At 33.3% G+C, this 20,853-nt stretch overlaps 1 protein-coding gene and 1 non-coding gene across 2 annotated transcripts in view; both read right to left on the bottom strand.

Moving 5' to 3' along the window:
* LOC133171758 (piezo-type mechanosensitive ion channel component 2-like) overlaps nt 1-20,853 on the bottom strand; it is a 75,999-nt gene that overhangs the window by 51,057 nt on the left and 4,089 nt on the right. The window contains exons 4-20 of the mRNA XM_061306557.1: nt 17,818-17,940; nt 16,195-16,237; nt 14,149-14,607; nt 13,755-13,914; nt 13,142-13,219; nt 11,373-11,600; nt 10,278-10,535; nt 9,901-10,036; nt 7,619-7,690; nt 6,760-6,816; nt 5,065-5,204; nt 3,694-3,842; nt 2,390-2,536; nt 1,477-1,568; nt 1,123-1,274; nt 759-932; nt 412-579 (exon numbers count right to left, since the gene is read on the bottom strand). Of these exons, the coding sequence (XP_061162541.1) occupies nt 412-579; nt 759-932; nt 1,123-1,274; nt 1,477-1,568; nt 2,390-2,536; nt 3,694-3,842; nt 5,065-5,204; nt 6,760-6,816; nt 7,619-7,690; nt 9,901-10,036; nt 10,278-10,535; nt 11,373-11,600; nt 13,142-13,219; nt 13,755-13,914; nt 14,149-14,607; nt 16,195-16,237; nt 17,818-17,940 (2,636 nt within the window). The remainder of the gene's footprint in view (nt 1-411; nt 580-758; nt 933-1,122; nt 1,275-1,476; nt 1,569-2,389; nt 2,537-3,693; nt 3,843-5,064; nt 5,205-6,759; nt 6,817-7,618; nt 7,691-9,900; nt 10,037-10,277; nt 10,536-11,372; nt 11,601-13,141; nt 13,220-13,754; nt 13,915-14,148; nt 14,608-16,194; nt 16,238-17,817; nt 17,941-20,853) is intronic.
* LOC133172725 (U1 spliceosomal RNA) lies at nt 16,368-16,531 on the bottom strand. The gene has a single exon (XR_009718961.1). It is a non-coding gene; the product is annotated as a U1 spliceosomal RNA (small nuclear RNA).

Here is a 20,853-nt window from a genome sequence, read left to right as displayed (position 1 = left end):
ACAATTACCATGTCAGCCTACGATGACATATAATTATTATCATATAGTGTGATGCAGAGGCAATATAAGGGGTAAATGTTTTCTCTAACAAGAAATAATGCTCAACTTCATGTAAAATGATATGAATTACTGTCAAAACCTTAATGTAAATAGCCTTCCCCTTTATACTACTGTGGGAAAAAAACATAATGAATTCAACCTAAAATCCCAATTACAATTATATTAAGGTAAAATTAGTGAAAAATTTAGATCAAACTCAAATTTACCTCTTCTGAATAAGTATTTTTGGATGTACATGGTAAATGTATGTTCATAATGGTAAATAAGGATAACTCAAAAGTACAAATCTGGACAGTTACATGTATGGCCTTACCTTGAGATAGGTAAAGATCTTGACAGTTATGGCCTTACCTTGAGATAGGTCGAGAATTCTCCAGCTTTATCCAGACCGACCCATACAGCATTGTTTACTGTTCCATTCCCAAATGGATCAACACTAGATGGCCCTAGTTCATATATAGATGTGTTACTTGTATTGGTCCCAGGAGCTACTGTTGTATTAATGCTATCATTAATGATCTACAAATCAAAGAGTTAAAACTTCAACACACAACATAAATGTATCAGAATAACACAATTCACAAAAATAAAAATTATCAATTGGTGATTCAAAACAATCTTATGTAAAGATCAGTTAACTTGATTATGACAATATCATTTCTATTTGTGAATTCACTGTAGTAAGACTCTAGGATTACTGTGCAGTTTGAGTTCCAGTACTCCTTATCTATGATGCTCAGCTGATAAATCATCTTAGCAACCATTGCAATCGCTGTCCAAAGTCTGCACAAATGTAACATCAGAGTCCATCCTCGGATTATTGGCATTAAGACCCCCAGGAGAATGACAAACACTCCTCCAATCGCAGATACCTACAAACACACCACTCACTTAGCTTTCCTTCCAACAGGTACATATGTAAAACAATTGTTCTAAGTAAACTTGGGCCTAAAAATTACAAATCTTAAAATTTTACAGAGACTACAGTGATGCCTGAATTAAAAGCTATCACACCTTATATTTCTTGTTTTTCTATAAAACTGAGATTAACTGAGATGTTACCTCACTCACGCTGACCATAAAGATGGTGAAGAGAACCAGTTTAACAAAGTGGACCTCGAGGGCCCTCCACAGTATTGTAGACACCTCCGCCCACACCTCACTACACTTAGTCCACACCGTGATTGTATAGGCTTTCAATTTCTCTTTTAACCCTGAAAAAAAAACCAATCCTGGGTTGAAGGATATAGATCTACAAGTTTGATACTAAGGATATATCGTAGATAGCACACAACTGAATCTATGTTTGATAAAGATATAACTGTAGCATTTACTTTTACTGATAAAAATCTTGTTTGTTGATTTCAGAGATTTTAAAGTCCAACATGAATACTGAAGACTGACAGTCATACTGACCTTTTTTAATGATTGAAGGTTCCGAGTCAGTTGTCTCCCCTGCAGTGTCTGTTGTCATGGCAGTTGATGGTTTATCATCATTATCCTCTTTTCTGTAAAATAAACAACAAATCTTATATACATATCAAAGATTGTAGCTAACTACTTTCATAAATGTCTCAATATGTGAATGAGTTATTGTGTTTTAATTGTCAAATGATATGATTCACTTAAAATCAATGTGTGGTCTAATTTTCAACTTGCCAACTAGGTTTATACAGATGTTCTTATTTGACTTTGTACAATATACCATGTGGGATATTTATTTGGATTGTTTTTTGTGAGATACTAATATCTGAAAAGATCTATAGCAATTTGGTCCAGAGTAGACCTTTTTCTGAAATTACAGTGTGGTTCCAAGTTCACATTTTTTGATATAGTTTGTAAGCAGTGAGAAACTAACTTGATTTTCAAGTTACAGCAGTGAAATACTAGCTTGACTTGTACAATATAGGAGTGAGATATTAAATTGACTTGAAAGTTACAGCAGTGGGATACTAACTTGACTCATAAGTTATGGAAGTGAGATACTAATTTGACTCTTGGTTACAGAAGTGAGATACCTTTATTGTACATGAAAGTTACAGCAAAGAGATACTAACTTGACTTATAAGTTACAGCAGTGAGATACTAACTTGACTCATAGATTAGAGCTGTGAGATACTAACTTGACTTATAAGATACAGCAGTGAGATACTAACTTGTCATGTAAGTTAATTACAGCCGTGAGATACTAACTTGACTTATAAGTTACAGCAGTGAGATACTAACTTGTCATGTAAGTTAATTACAGCAGTGAGATACTAACTTGACTTATAAGTTACAGCAGTCAGATACTAACTTGTCCCATAAGTTTCAGCAATGAGATACTAACTTGACATTTTTGATGTCGCTGAGTTTGAGGAAGGTGCTGTGGAAGTAATGGACTTGTAGAATGATGAGGATCAGGAAACTGGTGGGTGTCAGTAGCTTGACAAACAGGGTAGCTGTGTCAAACTGCTCCAGACCGATGTCTGATAAACTGAAAATAGAGTGACAGGTCATTAGGATCAGTAAGCTACATGTATTGAGAGTCAGCCACAAATACGGTAGCTGTGTCAAACTACTCCAGGCCGATATCTGATAAACTGAAAATAGATTGACAGGTCATTAGACATCCTCACAATGTCAAGGTTTTGTGATTTCAGAACTCCACACAAACCCTTGACATAAGTCGCTATTTAAAAGTTGGGCTTAAAAGCTACTATTTCAATTGTTCTTGGTCTAGGACTGGAACCAATCAGAAAACAGTTTTTATTGTAGGTAAGTTTTGTAAACAAATATGACTCGTCTTGAATTTGGAAAGTGTCGATATTGTAGAATTTGTGACTAGTTACATTAAATGAAACATCGGGGATAACTTTTTGGAAGATCGCCCTCCTAACAATCACAAAAGATATGCTGTGGGGTTGGGCCATTTGAAAATGACGGATTTGAAAAATATATTCTCATTGGTTAGTTTATAATTAACCACTACGTCATGTGTAACCACAAGCCCAACTTTTAAATAGTGACTTCTGTCAAGGGATTGTGTGGAGTTCTGAAATCACAAAACCTTGACATTGTGAGGATGGTCATTAGGATCAGTCTATTAAGAGTCACCAACAAACCGGGTAGGTTGGTATGACAGTCCTGTGTCACTATGCTGTACAACTTTAGACTGTGTGTACTTACACCTGTTATGACAGTCCTGTGTTGTTGTACTGTACAACCTTAAACTGTGTGTACCTACACTTGGTATGACAGTCCTGTGTTGTTGTGCTGTATGACTTTAGACTGCGTGTATACTTACACTTGGTATAACAGTCCTGTGTTGTTGTGCTGTACAACTTTAGACTGTGTGTACTTACACTTGGTATGACAGTCCTGTGTTGTTGTTGTACAACTTTAGACTGTGTGTACTTACACTTGGTATGATAGTCCTGTGTTGTTGTGCTGTACAACCTTAAACTGTGTGTACCTACACTTGGTATGACAGTCCTGTGTTGTGTGCTGTACAACTTAAGACTGTGTGTACTTACACTTGGTATGACAGTCCTGTGTTGTTCTGCTGTACAACTTTAGACTGTGTGTACTTACACTTGGTATGACAGTCCTGTCTTGTTGTGTGCTGTACAACTTTTGACTGTGTGTACTTACACTTGGTATGACAGTCCTGTGTTGTTGTGCCAGTATTCTGGGAAGTCTTTAAACTGGTAAGTGTAGAGTATCACAAGGATTATCATAGAGTAGACAATGAGGACCCACCAGAACACATACATAGAGGCCCGCCACAGGGTGTAGCTCATCTAGGGAAAAAATAACAGCTGTTAAGTACACTGTTCATTTAAAAACAGAATATATCAGAAATCAATATCTGCTTAAGTTTAAAAAATATGTTTCGTTTTGCATTTTCCACTTGAGAAAAAGCAAAACACAATTATAACAGAAATTTCAGGGGCTGACAAATAGATTTTTCATAATTCACTTGCCCTACTTCAGTTTTTACTTGCCCCACCATAAACTATAAAATAAAGATAACTCCTATGATTAAAAAGTTTTGATTTCATCTAAAACAACAAATCATATTTCCTTTAATTCTTTTATTGTTGTCTACTATCTAGCACTTCATATTCAGCATAATGAATAAATTTTTCACCAAATTGAAAAATTTTGTAGCCTCAAATTTGTTGTTTTGAATATTGGTGACATGGTCATGACTCTTGCCATTTGTTAGATGGTTTTGTGGTTCTTTCACTAAAATTGTTATTAATCACATTATGTACTTAAATGTTCAAAATAATGAGAACTAACTTTTATTCACATGCAAACATATCCTCATTTTGCAACCTTCTTTCATCTAATTGTGTATGAGTGTTAAGCACAAAAATGAATTTCAAACTAACAACCAATAATGTGAATAATAGCTGGTTTGCAGTACCTTGTAGTTTGACTTGATTGCAATAACTAGAAACTTTCAATAATCTGCAAATGCTATCAAGAACTGGAATAAGATTTGCTTCCCTGATCTAACTGACTTGTATTATTTGATATGTACCTGGAAGGTCAGCATTAAGAGAAGATTTGCTTCCCTGATCTGTCTGACTTGTATTACTGTATACAGGGTTATTTTCGCCCCGTCTTATTTTTGCACTTTCACATTTGCAAATAATTTGCTCCGTTTTAAATTCGCCCAATTACAGTTCTGTTTAGGAAACTATACTGTGTTTTTTGAATTCGCCCCATTTTTAATTCGCCCACCTGTGAGTGGGGCGAAAGGGGTGAAAATAAAATGGGGCGAAAATTTCCCTGTATACAGTATTTGATGCATGCCTGGAAGATCAGGACAAAAAGATTTGCTTTCTGATCTGATTGACTTATATTATTTGATACATACCTGGAAGATCAGGACAAAGAGAAGATTTGCTTCCTGATCTGTCTGACTTGTATTATTTGATACATACCTGGAAGGTCAGGACAAAGAGGAGATTTGCTTTCTGATCTGTTTGACTTGTATTATTTGATACATACCTGGAAGGTCAGCATAAAGAGAAGAAAGAGAAGAAGGTAGATGATTCTGAAGACGACCACTTCATAAATAGAGATTAGTAACATCATTCCAGTACACACAAAGATCCAGTACTTAGAGAGGAGATTCCACAGGTACTGACCTATAAAATACATACAGGTAGGAGTATACAACAGCTACAATACACGTAAGCAGCAGCTATGAGGGTTGATCTTAAAGCAATGTCACAACTTCTATAAAATCTTTAATAATCAAATGTTATCAACAAAATTTGACATATTTATATCCCTATCTATTTGATTTTTGCCTTAAAATTCCTTTTGATTATGTAAAATATTCTTTAAAATCTTAAGATAAACATGATGTTAGGCTTTGTCTATTGCCACATGGCAAGAATGTTACCAATGTTGTTATGACGTTACTTTTCGGTACTCAATTACAGTTCATCCATATATCTTTTTAACCATCTCACATGCTTCTTTTTAATAATCTTAACTGCCATTTTGCTATAAACTGTCTTGTGTTGAGTTGTGGTATTAGAATTATTTGAATTTTGTCCAAATGTTATTTCTAACTTCAGTCCTTTCTATGGTAATCTTTAAATTTATCATCATATACAAAATGAGTGTCAAAGAGAAATGTCATGATGACGTTGGTATATTCTTGCCATGTGGCGATAGACGCTACCCAATGTTGTGTTTACTTTAATATTTTATAAAGTATCGTATACATCTGAATGAAATTTTAGGGCAAAAGTCAAATAGATAGAGGTATTAATATATAAAATTTTGTTGAAAACTTCCAATTTTTAAAGATTTTATAGCAGTTGTGACATTACTTTTGGATCAACCCTCGTATACACAAAATAATCACTCTCACCAGTGATAAATATTAATGTGTTAAAATCTCTCACTTAAATTGATGACAAGTATACAACAATTACATATCCATTATTTTGAACAAATATAAAAAAAATTTACATAAAGATAAAAATATTAGAGCTATTTATATATCTGAATTGCATTTTGTGTGCCCTAGAGAATTTTTTAAAAAGCTTCTCATTGAAATCAATCCACCAAATAAATGTGCACCACTGCAGAATAGTTAAATATCAACCTTCACTTAAAAGCAATAAATATATTAAGAGTGTTTTGTTAGCCCCTGTCATAGTATTATAATTATTCTATGTAATTTCTATTTACAGCCATACGGTCATTTAGGGAAACTGTGTTAGTATAGGCAGAATATAAAGCTGCAGTTTTTACCAATTGTTTTAACAGCATCAGAATGACCTAGAGAAGGAAATATAAATGACGAGTGGTTTTTCTAAATCTGATGCAAAATTTAGTTTTGTCATCTCTAGGTGTGTCATAGTTTTGTAACAAAAGCTTAAGTAGATACTAAAATTATTGGTTATTAATGAATGACTATGTCTCCTTAAATATTATCCCAGTAGTTAGTTAACTTTTAATTCCGAAGCATTTGAAGTGTACATTTTTTTTAGAGTTAAAACTGGCAATGATAGTTCAATTACTACATCAACTAAAAGATTTGCTGCTGTGGCTATAGAGAACTTCTGAGCAGTGACCATTCTTCATGAGAGAACAAGACCAAAAACTGTGTTATTTTGAAAGCTGTCTTATATGCTTCAGAACTATATATAATGCTGATGCAATATCACTGCTTTCTAGGCATACCTGTCTGTTTGACTGTCTGACTGTCATATCCATCAACCTGATCCAAATTTGGAATGTCTACATGCAAAAAAAGTGGTACAACATCAAAGCCCAGGGAAAAAATTAAAAAAAAAAAAAAAAAAAAAAAAAGAAACAAAGACATGAGTATGAATAATCCAGCTAATATTAATTTCTTTATGATGTTCTAGTCCATGCAATAAAATAACAGCAGAAATAATCAATTTAAAATAAAAGTAGCAAAGCAAAATTCAAAAAAATATGTCATTGAAAATAAAAATAAAGGTTCGACATTGAAAATCTGACATAAACTGACAACTGTCAAATATGATCTAATACCGCCATGCAATAGAGAGAGAGAAAAAAACCCACAAAAGGCATTAATATTAAAGAAGTGTGCAATTCAATGATTTAAGTATTAACAACAATTCAATGTTTAAAGTATAAATATCAATTCAATGATTAAAGTATACAAAAAATACTGCTACAGTGTATCTTTCTTTGATTCATATTTTCTCTTTTTTTTGTTTGATAAATATAGCTGGTTTGTATTAAAATTTTAATTATGTATAAGTCCAATTTCTGATGTTTATTCTTCATATTACTATATATATTGAAATGTACATAATTTATTAATAGGTTTATGTTGTTGTTGTTTTTTTTTTTAATTCTGACACACTAAAGATCCTGAATTCACGTGCAGAATTTCAAATGTGTGGTTCAACAAATGCACGTACAACACAAATCAAATGTGTGGTTCAACACATACATGTACAATACAAAAATCATGCAGTTGTTGTTTTTGTTATATAAAAACTTCCAGATCCACTTTCCAACACCATTTTATTTGTTAGTGTCTTACACGTTCCTGACTGAGTTATGTCCCTTACACCCTCCTCGTGATCGGAGAAATCCCTGAGCCTTATCCATCCTTCTGTGTAACAATTCTTAATGTTAACAATACACTCTCACAACTGTTGTATACAACTAATTCTCAGTTATATTAGATTACACATTTCACCCCACAACCTGTTAAATCGAATTTCCAATCACCAAAATCTTGCAGGGCTTTTCAAGTAAATATTGTCCAAGGGAATGGAAAAGCTTTTTTGTTGTATTTTTGAGAGCTGTTGATATTTCTTTTTGTTATATCCAGTAAAAGAAAAATCTCTGTATATTCTACATAGAGAAACAGTCAACATACATGTAATTGATATAAGCTCCTCCCCAAAAAATGTTGATAATGATACCGTTGTGAACTCCAAAAAACATAATGTCAAATAAAACAAGAGGCCCAGGGGCCACATCGCTCACCTGAGCACTATGGCTAGGAAAAAGCAGAAATCAGTTCAGTCTTGAAAGGTTGAAAAGTTTAATATAAAAGTGGTTTGGAGGGGGGGGGGGGGGGGGGGGGGGGTCATGAATTGAACAAATTTGAATCTACATTATCTGAGGATGCTTCCATTTAAATATGACCAATCATGGCTTTGCTGTTCTTGAGAAGAAGATTTTTAAAGATTTTTCCTATACATTCCTATGTAAAACTTTGATCCCCCATTGTGGCCCCACCCGACCCCCGGGGGTCATGATTTGAACAAACTTGAATCTACACTATCTGAGGATGCTACCATATAAATATGACCAATCATGGCTTTGCTGTTCTTGAGAAGAAGATTTTTAAAGATTTTATCTATATATTCCTATGTAAAACTTTGATCGCCCATTGTGGCCCCACCCAACCCCTGGGGGTCATGAGTTGACAAATTTGAATCTACACTATCTGAGGATGCTTCCATGTAAATATGACTAATCATGGCTTTGCTGTTCTTGAGAAGAAGATTTTTAAAGATTTTTCCTATATATTCCTATGTAAAACTTTGATCCCCCATTGTGGCCCCACCCGACCCCAGGGGGTCATGATTTGAACAAACTTGAATCTACACTATCTGAGGATGCTACCATATAAATATGACCAATCATGGCTTTGCTGTTCTTGAGAAGAAGATTTTTAAAGATTTTTCCTATATATTCCTATGTAAAAACTTTGATCCCCCATTGTGGCCCCACCCAACCCCCGGGGGTCATGAGTTGAACAAATTTGAATGTACAGTATCTGAGGATGCTTCCATGTAAATATGACCAATCATGGCTTTGCTGTTCTTGAGAAGAAGATTTTTAAAGATTTTCCCTATATATTCCTATGTAAAACTTTGATCCCCCATTGTGGCCCCACCCGACCCCCGGGGGTCATGATCTGAACAAACTTGAATCTACACTACCTGAGGATGCTTCCACATAAGTTTCATCTTTCCTGGCCCACTGGTTCTTGAGAAGAAGATTTTTCAATAATGCCATTAATTTTTTGCTATTTCGTAATTATCTCCCCTTGGAGGAGGGCGTGGCCCTTCATTTGAACAAACTTGAAACCCCTTCACCCAAGGATACTTTGTGCCAAGTTTGATTGAAATTGGCCCAGTAGTTCTGGAGAAGAAGATGAAAATGTGAAAAGTTTACGACAACAACGCCGACGCCGACGCCGACGACGACGACAGACAACGGACAAATTTTGATCAGAAAAGCTCACTTGAGCCTTCGGCTCAGGTGAGCTAAAAAAAACAAAATCATGGGAACTTGAAGATTCGCTAGCTCTACAGTCAAAGTGTTGGTCATCCACTGGATACAAATAAGTTGCTGAATTTTAATAATTGAAATCAAAATACTATTTTATTGATTTGTTGTTTTTTTTTATATGACAAAACAATTATTGACTGTGTTTTCGGGCAACATTGATTATGTTAGCCTCCTCAGGACGAAAATATTGCCCTCCTCTCTACATCAGGCAGTATTTCATCTGTAGGGGATTAATATAATGTTGCCCTCAACCTCAGTCAATATTTGTATATTCTTCTGGGTTGAAGGTAGATGACAAAAATTTAGTGATAATTACCTCCCTTGGATAATTTTACCATTATAGCCCTCAGTTTACAAAGCCTCTGTTCTACTATCAGAACACAGAGTTAAATAAACTAAGATACATACTACGGGTCAGCCTCTCTAAAACCATAAATAATTACAGAATAAAAGAGGAACTTTACCACATCTACAACATCAATACTAATATTTCTACAAGGATTTGATACTTACGGAACCATGATCCCCGTGTTGCTTCCTCGGAGTTGATGGTGTCTAGAGGTACCTGAGTTCTGTCCTGTTTCTTCAAGGCCCGTCTCTCTCGAATAAACTGTCTCATTGTAAGCCAAAACATACTGGTGAATAGGATCTGAACAAATTCAAAACTAGATTATATTGTCAGTGCATAAATTATCACTCAAAATATGCATGGTCAATTCTATCAATTGATTTTCAAAATTTTATCATGTATTTCATATCTGTAAGATTTCTCCAAGATATTCCTTTATATTGAAGTGATTTGCCAAAAGCACAATCACATATTGCTTTCAAAAATATGATATTCAGGTAACATAAAATATAACTTTCCAAACATTTATTTATCTATATACTTGTAACGCCAGTTGTAGACAGGGATATTTGAATTTCTTCAGTCCGATTTCTGCCAGCTGTATTCCATTGCTTTCCTCTGGTAGTTCTTTGAGATTCATGCCATACACAAACTGAATGATGAGAAGGGCCTCTCCATAGAAAACAATGAGGGGAGAACAGAGGAGACACGCCTTCCTGGACTGGGGAACCATCCAGATAAAGCAAGCCGCCAACAGCAGGACAAAGGTCATCCAGCTGTGATATGTGATACTCCACGCCTAAAAAGCACAAGGACTTCTATTATCACTAAACGTAAAAAAATATTTGCCAAGCTAGGATCTGTCATTGTAAAAATTACTCAAACATATGTTTATAACCTAGGTGTGTGAAATATCTGGAGTGACATAAAAAGCAATAGTTCTTTCAGCAGTCAAAAAAAGGACCTTACTGCGTATCTAAACAATTACCCTTTTTATTAACTTTTAAGATAAATCATAAGCAAATGTTTGCCAACAGCTTGATGGAAGTCATTTTACACAGGACTCGAAATAATTGATCTGTCTGGGGCCAGTGAATTTTTAATCTTTTCTAGTACATTGTAGAGGGCATGTGCCCTTTGGGCCCTTTTTTTTTTTGTAAAACAAATTTATTCCTGGTCGTGCTAATTATCTTGAGAAGGTTGTGGGATCTGTCGTTTCTTGTTTTGTTAAGATGTATTATTAAGTAACACAGTGTAAACAAAATATTACTATTATGGTATTGGGTCAGCCTTTTTCTTAATCTACTGTCCCAGTGGGACAGTGTAAGTACCAAATTGACCAGTAAAAATTTAAGGTGATAGCCTGAGTGACCAGTGAAAAAAAAAATTATTTCTAGCCCTGCTTACAATGAAAACCCGGTACACTCTGTATATATGTGGTTTAAATCAATGGATAATACAACACTCTCTATACTCAGTAGAAAATTTACAGTGTACTTGTATAATTTCCCCATATGGCTATTGATACTATATGTATATGCTGTTGTAATGGTATTTTTTCAATTCTTAGGGATTTTATTGTAAGCAGAGTCTTCTCTGTTTGAAAGTGATTTTATTCAAGGTAATTAATACCTACCATCATTGCAATCAGGGATAAGACATAACTCTGCTTCATAATAAACACAAACAGGGAAGCTACAGGACTCCTCTTTAAGTTAGCTTTCTTTTTTCTTGGTTTAGATTTAGCTGATCCACCATCTTCCTCATCAGAATCCAACATGGTGGGTGAGTCTGCCTTGTCCCGAGGCTGTGAGGCCGAGGAGAATGTCTCGTAAGACTGGTTCTCTCCTGCCACAACCAGGCTCTATAAACAAATCAAAGAATTAAAGAGGTTGGAATTGAGAGTTTCCACTGAATTCAAGCAAAATAAAATATTTATTTAAAACATTAATCAAAAACTACAAAAGTCTACTAGGAAATTGATGTTTTAACCTCAAAATGACTGTCCTTCTTTAAAATTCAGTAGATATATTGTAGGTTTTTTAAGTTCTGTACATTTCATTCATCAATACAGATGTAAAGAACATGAAGATTCTTATCTCCATTTCTATGGCAACAGTGGCCATTTGGAATGTTGCATGCACAACTTCACTCTGTGATTATTAAAGACTCTAGTGCCCAGTTCAAGCTATAAATAGCAGTCGATGTTTCCATGACCTTAATGATTTGCACTTTTTATAATACACCAAAATACCTATTTCTGGAAGCATTTTGGAAAATTTTTTGATACAATTAAATCTATATCATGCATTTTCGTTACAGAAAAATATAGTAAGAAATAAAATACTTAAGAAAATAACTTACATGTTTAACTGAGACAAATTGCTAAGTGCAGGCATGCTTTTAAAGAGTGCAAAGAAGAAAATAAAATTAACTTGCATTTTCTCCATTAACCTGGCAAAGGAATTTGCCTTAAAATTAAATACACATAAATACTCTCATGCAATGAAACAAAACAACATCCAAATACAACAATTTTTTTTTCAAATAGAGAAGAAACAAAAAGAAACATAACTTTCTATGAACAGCAGAGTTCTGAGATATCCCCTGAGAAAAACCACATCATACATACCAGTATTTATTTCAAAAGTTGTGAAATTTATATAGACCAAAGAATGCAAAAAAGTTATCTTATTATTCAAGTTATACTGAACAGTTTTGGTGGAATTTCATTCTGAGTGTGTAATTTTTTGTTTTTAGTTGGAATTTCTTGTATGTTTCTGAATACTTTGCCATGCAAAAAATAAAATTAAAAGCTTTTTTCCTATAAATTATAACAGCAAATAAATAAGTTCATAATACCACATACATTATTGATGATAACAGTGCAAAAAGCTTTTAATTACCCTTCAAATTATGTACTGCATATTTGCAAATATATTTATATTCTAGGTGTAAATAAATACAAAGCAATATACATGTAGATGATGTTCACAGTGACAATCATACTAAGGATGTTAGTAATTTGGTATTGCTTGCAAAAACTGAAGTTGCTATAACTTTCAAGAACTGTTTCTGCACATATGATATCCCTACCCATGCTTTACAAAAAATGTCAATATGTGCAAAAAAAGGCAAACAGCTTTACAAGCTCAAGCACGACAAACAGCACCAATTCTCTTATATCTCGACATAAAGATGCATTACTTTATAAATGGATTGTTTTCCATGGAAGTAAAAATCATTGTTTTCTCATTGCTTTTTGCTCGTCATTATCAATAATAATTGGGTTGTATTTTTGAAATATTAATGAAACAAGCCAAAACAAAAACTTAACAAAACACAACATTGATTTTTCATTAAATTCCACCAAACCTCGTTTTGACCTTCGAGATGCGGCAATACCTCCCGCTCGGACGACTTTGTACGTCTATGCCTTCTCTTGTTTGGAGAACCTATCTCTGCATCAACAACATCATCCCTCTACAAATAAACAACACGCAAAGCCATGCACATATGAGAATAGGAGGAACATCAAAAAGCTTTTCTAGGACAAATGAAAAATCACTGTAAATATGGAAAATTTTGTGAGAATTATGGTAATTTTCGGCGATTTCTGATATCTAGAATTTTTACTTTTGTAAATTATTTTTGTGAGAACAAAAAGGATGAAATTGATAATACATTATATTATAGATATCATAATAATTTTTTTTACAAAAGCATGTTGCATGTGAATTAATAAATAATGAAGAAAAATTTCTATAATCACAAAATTTGAAAAGAATACTAGTAGTCACAAGGATTTCAATGTTTACAGTACAAAACACATTTCTAACAAAAAATATCATGCACAAAACTGTGTTAAAAGAAGACAGCACAGATTTTATTTTAAAAATTAAACACTGAAAAACCATTAAGCATGATGATAAAAATTATGAAATGAATTGCCTTAAATATTGAGATTGTTCTTAAGAGAATGAGCCAGTTTTCAGCCATGAGGTGTATATATACGTACCTTGGGACCTTTCCAGATCCTGGTTTCTGTGGCCACACTGAAGTAAAGGGCAAGAAGAAGGGCTGGGTTGACAAACAAAGGCCAGTTCGATGGCTCATGAAATTCAACAGACCAGGGTTTGTCACAATCCGTTTTGATTACAGCTGTTAATCCAAGCAGTCTTAAAGGGAGCAAAATTCATGAATTGTTTTACGAAAAATGATTTCTTTGCATATAGCATAAAACTTTCCTTTACAAACCTACCGGTACCTAGAATTTCAAACCACATAAACTTTTTCGGCACAGGATATTATCATTCCATTAAGCAATGAATTATCATATGCTGCATTTAAAATTCTTTTTTCTACTTTTATTACAATGGCCTCTCTGAGAGACATTTTTTTGCTCTACATACCTGGCCAAAAGAGATGTTCTTGATGGAAGCCAGTCCTCTTGGAAAAGTTGCATTTGATATAAATGAAGAAAAGCTAAATGTAATCCACTCCATATCAGAACACATATTCGGAAAATTGTAAATTTCTGTCCAAGACCCCGATAAAATGACCACCAGGTGGCGATATACAAAAATGATAAAAAGTACACAGCACTGGCAACTGATGGCACAATAATACCACAGGCTGCTAAAAATAGAACATCAATGAACTTCCCGACAAACAATAAGAAGTTATGGAGTCTCTGAGATCTTCTTCTATGGGAACCAGACTGTATAGATGGCAGGTCCCTGGTAGATAGCGTGTCTCTGGAGGAAGCGAACACTTTATAACAAAAAACAAACACAATAATGGCTACCACCAGAATGACCACATCCAGAACGACCAATCGCAGGACATGGATAAAGGGGACTCCGTCCAGTCTGAAAAATAGTGACACTGATTATACAGTATTCAGCAATATTAATCAAATTTAATTCTGTTGTCCACTTTACTTCATTTACCTTCCTTTTACTGCAAACCAGAACATAGAAGACTAGAACATACAACTCTTAAATAGAATGGTTTCAAATCAGAGATTTTTTTTCAAGACAAACATTTTCACAGTACTTATGTTATGGAGTTATAATGTTTTTTCTTTTGACTTGACCTCTTACTTTCACAACATGATTGTGTAAAAATGCATTTTGAGGTATTATATTTTTGTTTTTTTAATTGAGAAATAATTAAAATACCTGTACTTGTATTTTTAAATACAAAGAGTATCTGAATTAGTTTTGTGTGCCATCGTTTCTAACAATTTTTGTGTTGAAACTGAGATTTAACATGTTTTGATCTATTTTATTTTTCTATTTTGGTGGTCCATTAATGTATACTTCCGGCAATTTTATTGGATCCACCAAGCAATTCTTTTTTCACTGCTTTGACTCTTAGAATATTAAGAAGTTATGTTGTTTAGGTAAATAACTTACTTTTATAATTGCAAGTAAATTAAACTAATGTTGTATTTGATTTTTAATTCAGTGATACTGTAGTTTTACTGTCGTAGAATAATTTCTGTTAAGTTTACCCATTTTCTTTGAACTGGTACACTGTATACCATTGTTTTTCACCAGATTCAGTTAGATTGGAATGGAATAATTTGTTCCCTGTTGGTATAAAAAGTGAGTTCCACTGTAAAATAGGGATTCCAGCCCTTTTCTCTTTTTAAGATCAGACATAGGTCTATTTCTGGCGTGATTTTTTTTCTTTGAATTCTCATATTATAATCAATTATCCATCAAATTATTATTAGCAATTAATTCTAATATTTATCTAGCATAATTTTGGTATTAATTTTAACTCAGGAAAGTTAATGTATATACTCTCATACAAGTTGGCTCATACATATCTTTTATTTTTTCAGCTTATTTTAGAAGAATTTGCCATTAACCAGCTTCAGGTTGGGGGGAAACGTAAATTCCGCTATAATAGTGGCATTTCACTATTATAGTGAGATTCCGCTATAATTTCAGACGTAATTATCCTCGATTTCATCAAATAACATGCTTGCTATTTAAAGCGCAAGTCATATGGTGGGTATAGAAAAGGACACTAATTGGCACCTTTACATGTTATGAATTTTAATAAAATTTTCTACCAATGCTTTTAATAATGCAAACAATCTTTTTAAAACAGAAGTTACATTTTTAACATATTAACCAGTGATTCAAGAAACACTGAATCTCCATTTCTCTCACATGTGTGTGCAAATTCATTTTTGCAATAACTTTCAACCTGCATTGAAAGAGGTTTGTTGAATATACAGAAGAAAAGGTGATCTTTGTCTGCATGGTAACGGTATGAACATGTATTATTTCAATGTCTGCCTTCGTGACAAATTGAAAGGGTTGGGTTTAATATTCCCTTCCCTATACTCATGCAGTCAACCATTTAACTTACAATTATGGTGTCAGAAGTGAGATAGTCATAGCAACTAACTAGTAACTATCCTGTTACAGAGTACCTACCTTTCAACTGCTATCAGTCGAGCAATTTTTTCATTACTTGAACCTGGAAACAAAATAAAACACGAATATATCAAACAATAATACCCCGTATGTTAATTGAAAATATATAAATAAATGAATGCACAGAGTAGAGAGCTTGAAGTGAATTTTTGTCTACTTTTCAATTTGATTCTCAGGGGTTAGCGCGAACGCAGACCCCTACACTAAAAAATTACGTGCCCGAGTAACCCGCATTTGGGGTTATCGCAGACTTCAGCCAAACCGGAGTGCAATGGTAAGGCCTCGATCTGGGGGAACCACCTTGCTGATCATGGTATCCCCTGCACCAGGTAAGTATGATTTCTCAAGGTCTAGGAAAACCTCTTATAGTTTGATACCCACACTTTACTGCTAGTAAAGGCAATTAGCATGGTAAACACATACTTTCAAAAAATATTTCATTACCGTATAATTTTTAGGTTTAATAAATTGCTATACTAAGGGAACAATGTTTAATTTTAATAGTTGAATATAAATTTTTTTTAAAAACCTAATATTATTTCTTTAATCAAATATTTTATTTAACATGCCCAAAATTGTAAGCCAGCTAAGGTAAGTATGACTTATCTCCCGTGTCTGTGCGGTGAAGCATTACTTGTTATTATCGGCTTTGTGGAAATGCCTCAAGCTGTTTGCATTAAGATAACAGGTTATAGGGGCCTTGTGATAAACACTAAACAAATAACAAAAGATTCAGAACCTATAAAGTATACTCTTTAAATTTCCCACTGAATCTGATGGGCATATATACATATACATGTATATACTTGTAAATGTAATATACAGTATATCTCCTAAATTGATGGCTATAATTTAGCCAGCTAAAAGAGGTTTTTATTTGATTGCATATGAACTAAGGTGATTAATTTACACATGTACATATAAATACACTGCTCTATAAAAATGCTGCTCTGTCTTTGCATATTGATTTTTTTTTTAAATATACATGTATACACTGTACGTTACTCTTATAATCATGTAAATAAAAATATGTTTACATTTCAAATGCATGTTTAATCCCTCCTTTACAAGTGGATGTCCCATTAATATGCTCTGTTTGTTTGGGTGGGGTGCATTATTGCTTATACATGTACACATTAATGAGTTTAGTTTATAGTCACTGTTAAAGGCATGGTAAGCTGTGCAATCCATTATGAAGTTCACCTAACCCATTATGCTCTGTGTGTGTGTGTGTGTGGGGGGGGGGGGGGGGGGGGGGGGGGGTTATACATTAATTTGTTTTACAATGTTCACCTGACGTCCCATTATGCTCTGTGTGTGTGTATGGGGGGGGGGGGGGGGGGATGTTTACACATTAATTACTTTAAAGTTACACTGTTATAGACATGGTAAGCTGTATGTATTAAAGGATTAAGTGAGGGATGTTTATACTGTACATATATAATCAGAGTCTCAGTTAAAGACACCTGGGTAATCTGTATGACCCATTGATTTAATCTCAGTTGTTAATGCAGGACTACCTTTCCAATCATCCATAAATCTTACACTATGCTTAAAGATACATTTGTCATATTTGCATGTCTTGAATCTGTGTAGAATTGAACCTTCACTTAGTCTACTCACAGTTTGGAAAACTTTCACCATATGTCCCAGGGATGGCTGCAAGGACAATGTGGAAAACACCCTGAGCTAGGGTTGCCAAGCCACCCAACACGATTAGCAATATTAAGTAGATACCAGTGACTCCTGAAACAAATATATGTATAGAATATAGCAATAATTTATTTCATTTACATTTGATTTGTAGCATATATAATTAGATACATTTAATAAACTATTACCAACTTTTATATAGCAAATTTGGTGTACAAATAATACCATCAGTTAATAACAGAGACCTTTTCAAACAGTGAATATATAATTACCGACCTATGATAATCATATATGCCACTTAAACGACTAAATACTATCAAAAATATTAAATATATGTTATATCCTTTATAGTAGATGTACTAAGTCAAATCTGTTTTCCATAATGAAAGTGTAAAGGACTACATATATGTCTGTTCATGCAGAAAAGAAATGTAACTGAATTATTAAAGACAAATTAGATAAGTGGTCTGGCACAGCTTCAGCTATGAAATCCCTCTGCTTTCTCTGAATGGCCTAATGAACACATTCTATAAACTGTGGTGGACAGTCCTCTAATTAACCAGGGGCCAAACCTAGATTAGGCTGATAATGCATTTCTAATTTTATCCATCCCTGCTGTGTTTGTATTCATATTATTAATTCTTTCATAGCTTTATTGAAAGCTGCTTTAAAACTGGTGATCCTTCATATTTTTATTTCAGATTACTCAGTTTTATGGTGCATGAAACCAAGGTTACTTGCACTTTCTAGAACAACAATATGCATGTGTGTTAGGTAAAAACCTATTTGTAATGATAAACAAATGCATCTCACAGTTATGAACAGTTATACACATCTGTTGTTATGAAATCACTTGTGCAGTCACAAGCAGCTGCTACCATTAAAGTCACTAGGACCGGAAAACAAGTCACATTCCTGATTTGCCTGTTAATGAGTTCAGACATAGTAGCTAACTAGCTATGATTTCCCAGGAAGAATAATATAAAATCTGAGAGCACATTGTTAGAGTCTATTTTACAAAAGATGCATTATCTAATTTGTTAAAAGCTGATTTCTATTTCTATGGTTCTTTGAGGAAGTATTGTAGTGTATAATGTTAAAATACATCAAGTGTTATATAAGTGCATGCAGGAAATTGGCAAATTAGTTCTTAATCTATGACACAAAATTAAAAAAAAAAATCAGAAAGTGATCATGCATTTTGAGAGTTTAACAGTTTATTGCCCAATAATTCATTTTTCTCATATATGTCAATGTATAATCAGGGTTCGACACTAACTTTTTTACCTTGGTGGACCGCAGGTCCACTTGTCAAAAATAATTGGTGGACCTTCTCAAATTCTGGTGGACCTTCATAAATGTTTGAATTAATGAATGAATTCATTGTACAAGGCTTGACACTAACTTATGTACCCAGTCCAGTCAGACTAATAAAGTATTAGTTTAACCAATCAACAGAAACAAATCAATTAGGAGTTTTTCAGCATTGTTGTTAAATATATTTCCAATATTTAAAAAAAAAAAAAAAAAAAAAGAACGCAATCTACATCTTCAGACGAATTTTATTTTAATATCATTTATTTACAATGGTAAAAACTTGCATTTAATTCGCTTCTAAAGGTAGGTAAAATTTAAAATCCTAATAAATTAACTAAGATATGATTAATATTCTTTCATATTACAATATACCTTAATATTATTTATATGTGATCATTCTGAAATAATTGTATATGCCCCCTGAGAGCCCTTGATTGGTGAATAAACAAATATCTATAATCAAGTGAATTTTTCATGTATCAATGGCTAGAACATTTTTTTATTTACCATGATGCAAAAATGACAAAAGTATATGTATTCATTAATTTTTTTTTATTATTTATTCAAATAAACTGTGATCATAGGATTCTTTTCATATGTGATATAAAGTATAGCAGAAAACCCCCCCAGATATTCATAAAATATAAATCACGCCAGTTTGAAAAAATAAACAATGCATAAATGCAGCTGTCAATCAATTCTAATTATCTCCAAACTTGGCCATGGCCATCAGTGTGCGTTCAGGCGTGAAGTGATTTCCTGTTACCTAGTGTACATTTTCACACCTTTCTGTGCATTAAGGAGGTTCGATCCTGAGCTTTTGAGCAGATTTTGGTCTGGACCTTTATTTCTAAAATTCTGCATCATTTTTAAGTTCTAACATTAAATCTGGATTCTACAACGCAAATTAAACTTTATCCAATGAAAAAACCGCGATTAAATTCCATTCAAGTAGGATTCAGCAAAGAACTATATTTTGTGGCGGAAGGTTTTTTTTTAGAAGAAAATGATCAATTCTATATACAGTACTGTTAAGTTTAGATTCCTATTTTTCCATGCTGGTTGCAAACAGAGCTGTTTTTTGCAGTGAAATGTTTTATGCTGGTTCTGAAATATCCATTAAATTATTTCTTATGAATTCTTTCATTATATTGTGACAAATATAGTAAATATATTCTGAAAGTCCAGGAAAAAATTGAGCCAATTTTAACATAAAATGAACACTTTTTTAGTAATATCTAGGGCTGGGACGATATATCGAGATATCGATAATATCGATTCAATGTGAGGATGATACGCATATCGATACATATTAAAAAATATCGAAATATCGCCCAAAAAATTCTTACTTATGTTTTTCTTTGTTTACTTTACATTTTGGGTTTAATATTTAAAACAAATATGCTGAATATAAATATGAATATGAAATACATAATAATTAACACCACTTGTGTAAAATAATTAAGTTTTACAACAGATATACAACTTCTTTGAATAAAATATTCTTATTTGTGAAGAAATGTTTTGTTCATTTCAATACAAAAAAAAAATTTATAACCAATTAAACATATCGTGATACATATCATATCGTGGCTCAAATATCGGGATACGTATCGATATAGAAAAAGTTGTATCGTCCCAGCACTAGTAATATCTAAAAATTTAGATCATAGACCCCCACTTTTGTTT

This window comes from Saccostrea echinata, unplaced genomic scaffold, assembly GCF_033153115.1.
Source record: "Saccostrea echinata isolate AGI-Se365-2 ecotype Australia unplaced genomic scaffold, CSIRO_AGI_Sech_v1 ptg000054l, whole genome shotgun sequence".
Taxonomy (NCBI): domain Eukaryota; kingdom Metazoa; phylum Mollusca; class Bivalvia; order Ostreida; family Ostreidae; genus Saccostrea; species Saccostrea echinata.
The sequence above is the reverse complement of the archived record's forward strand: the minus strand, read 5'-3'. Positions and strand labels throughout refer to the sequence as shown.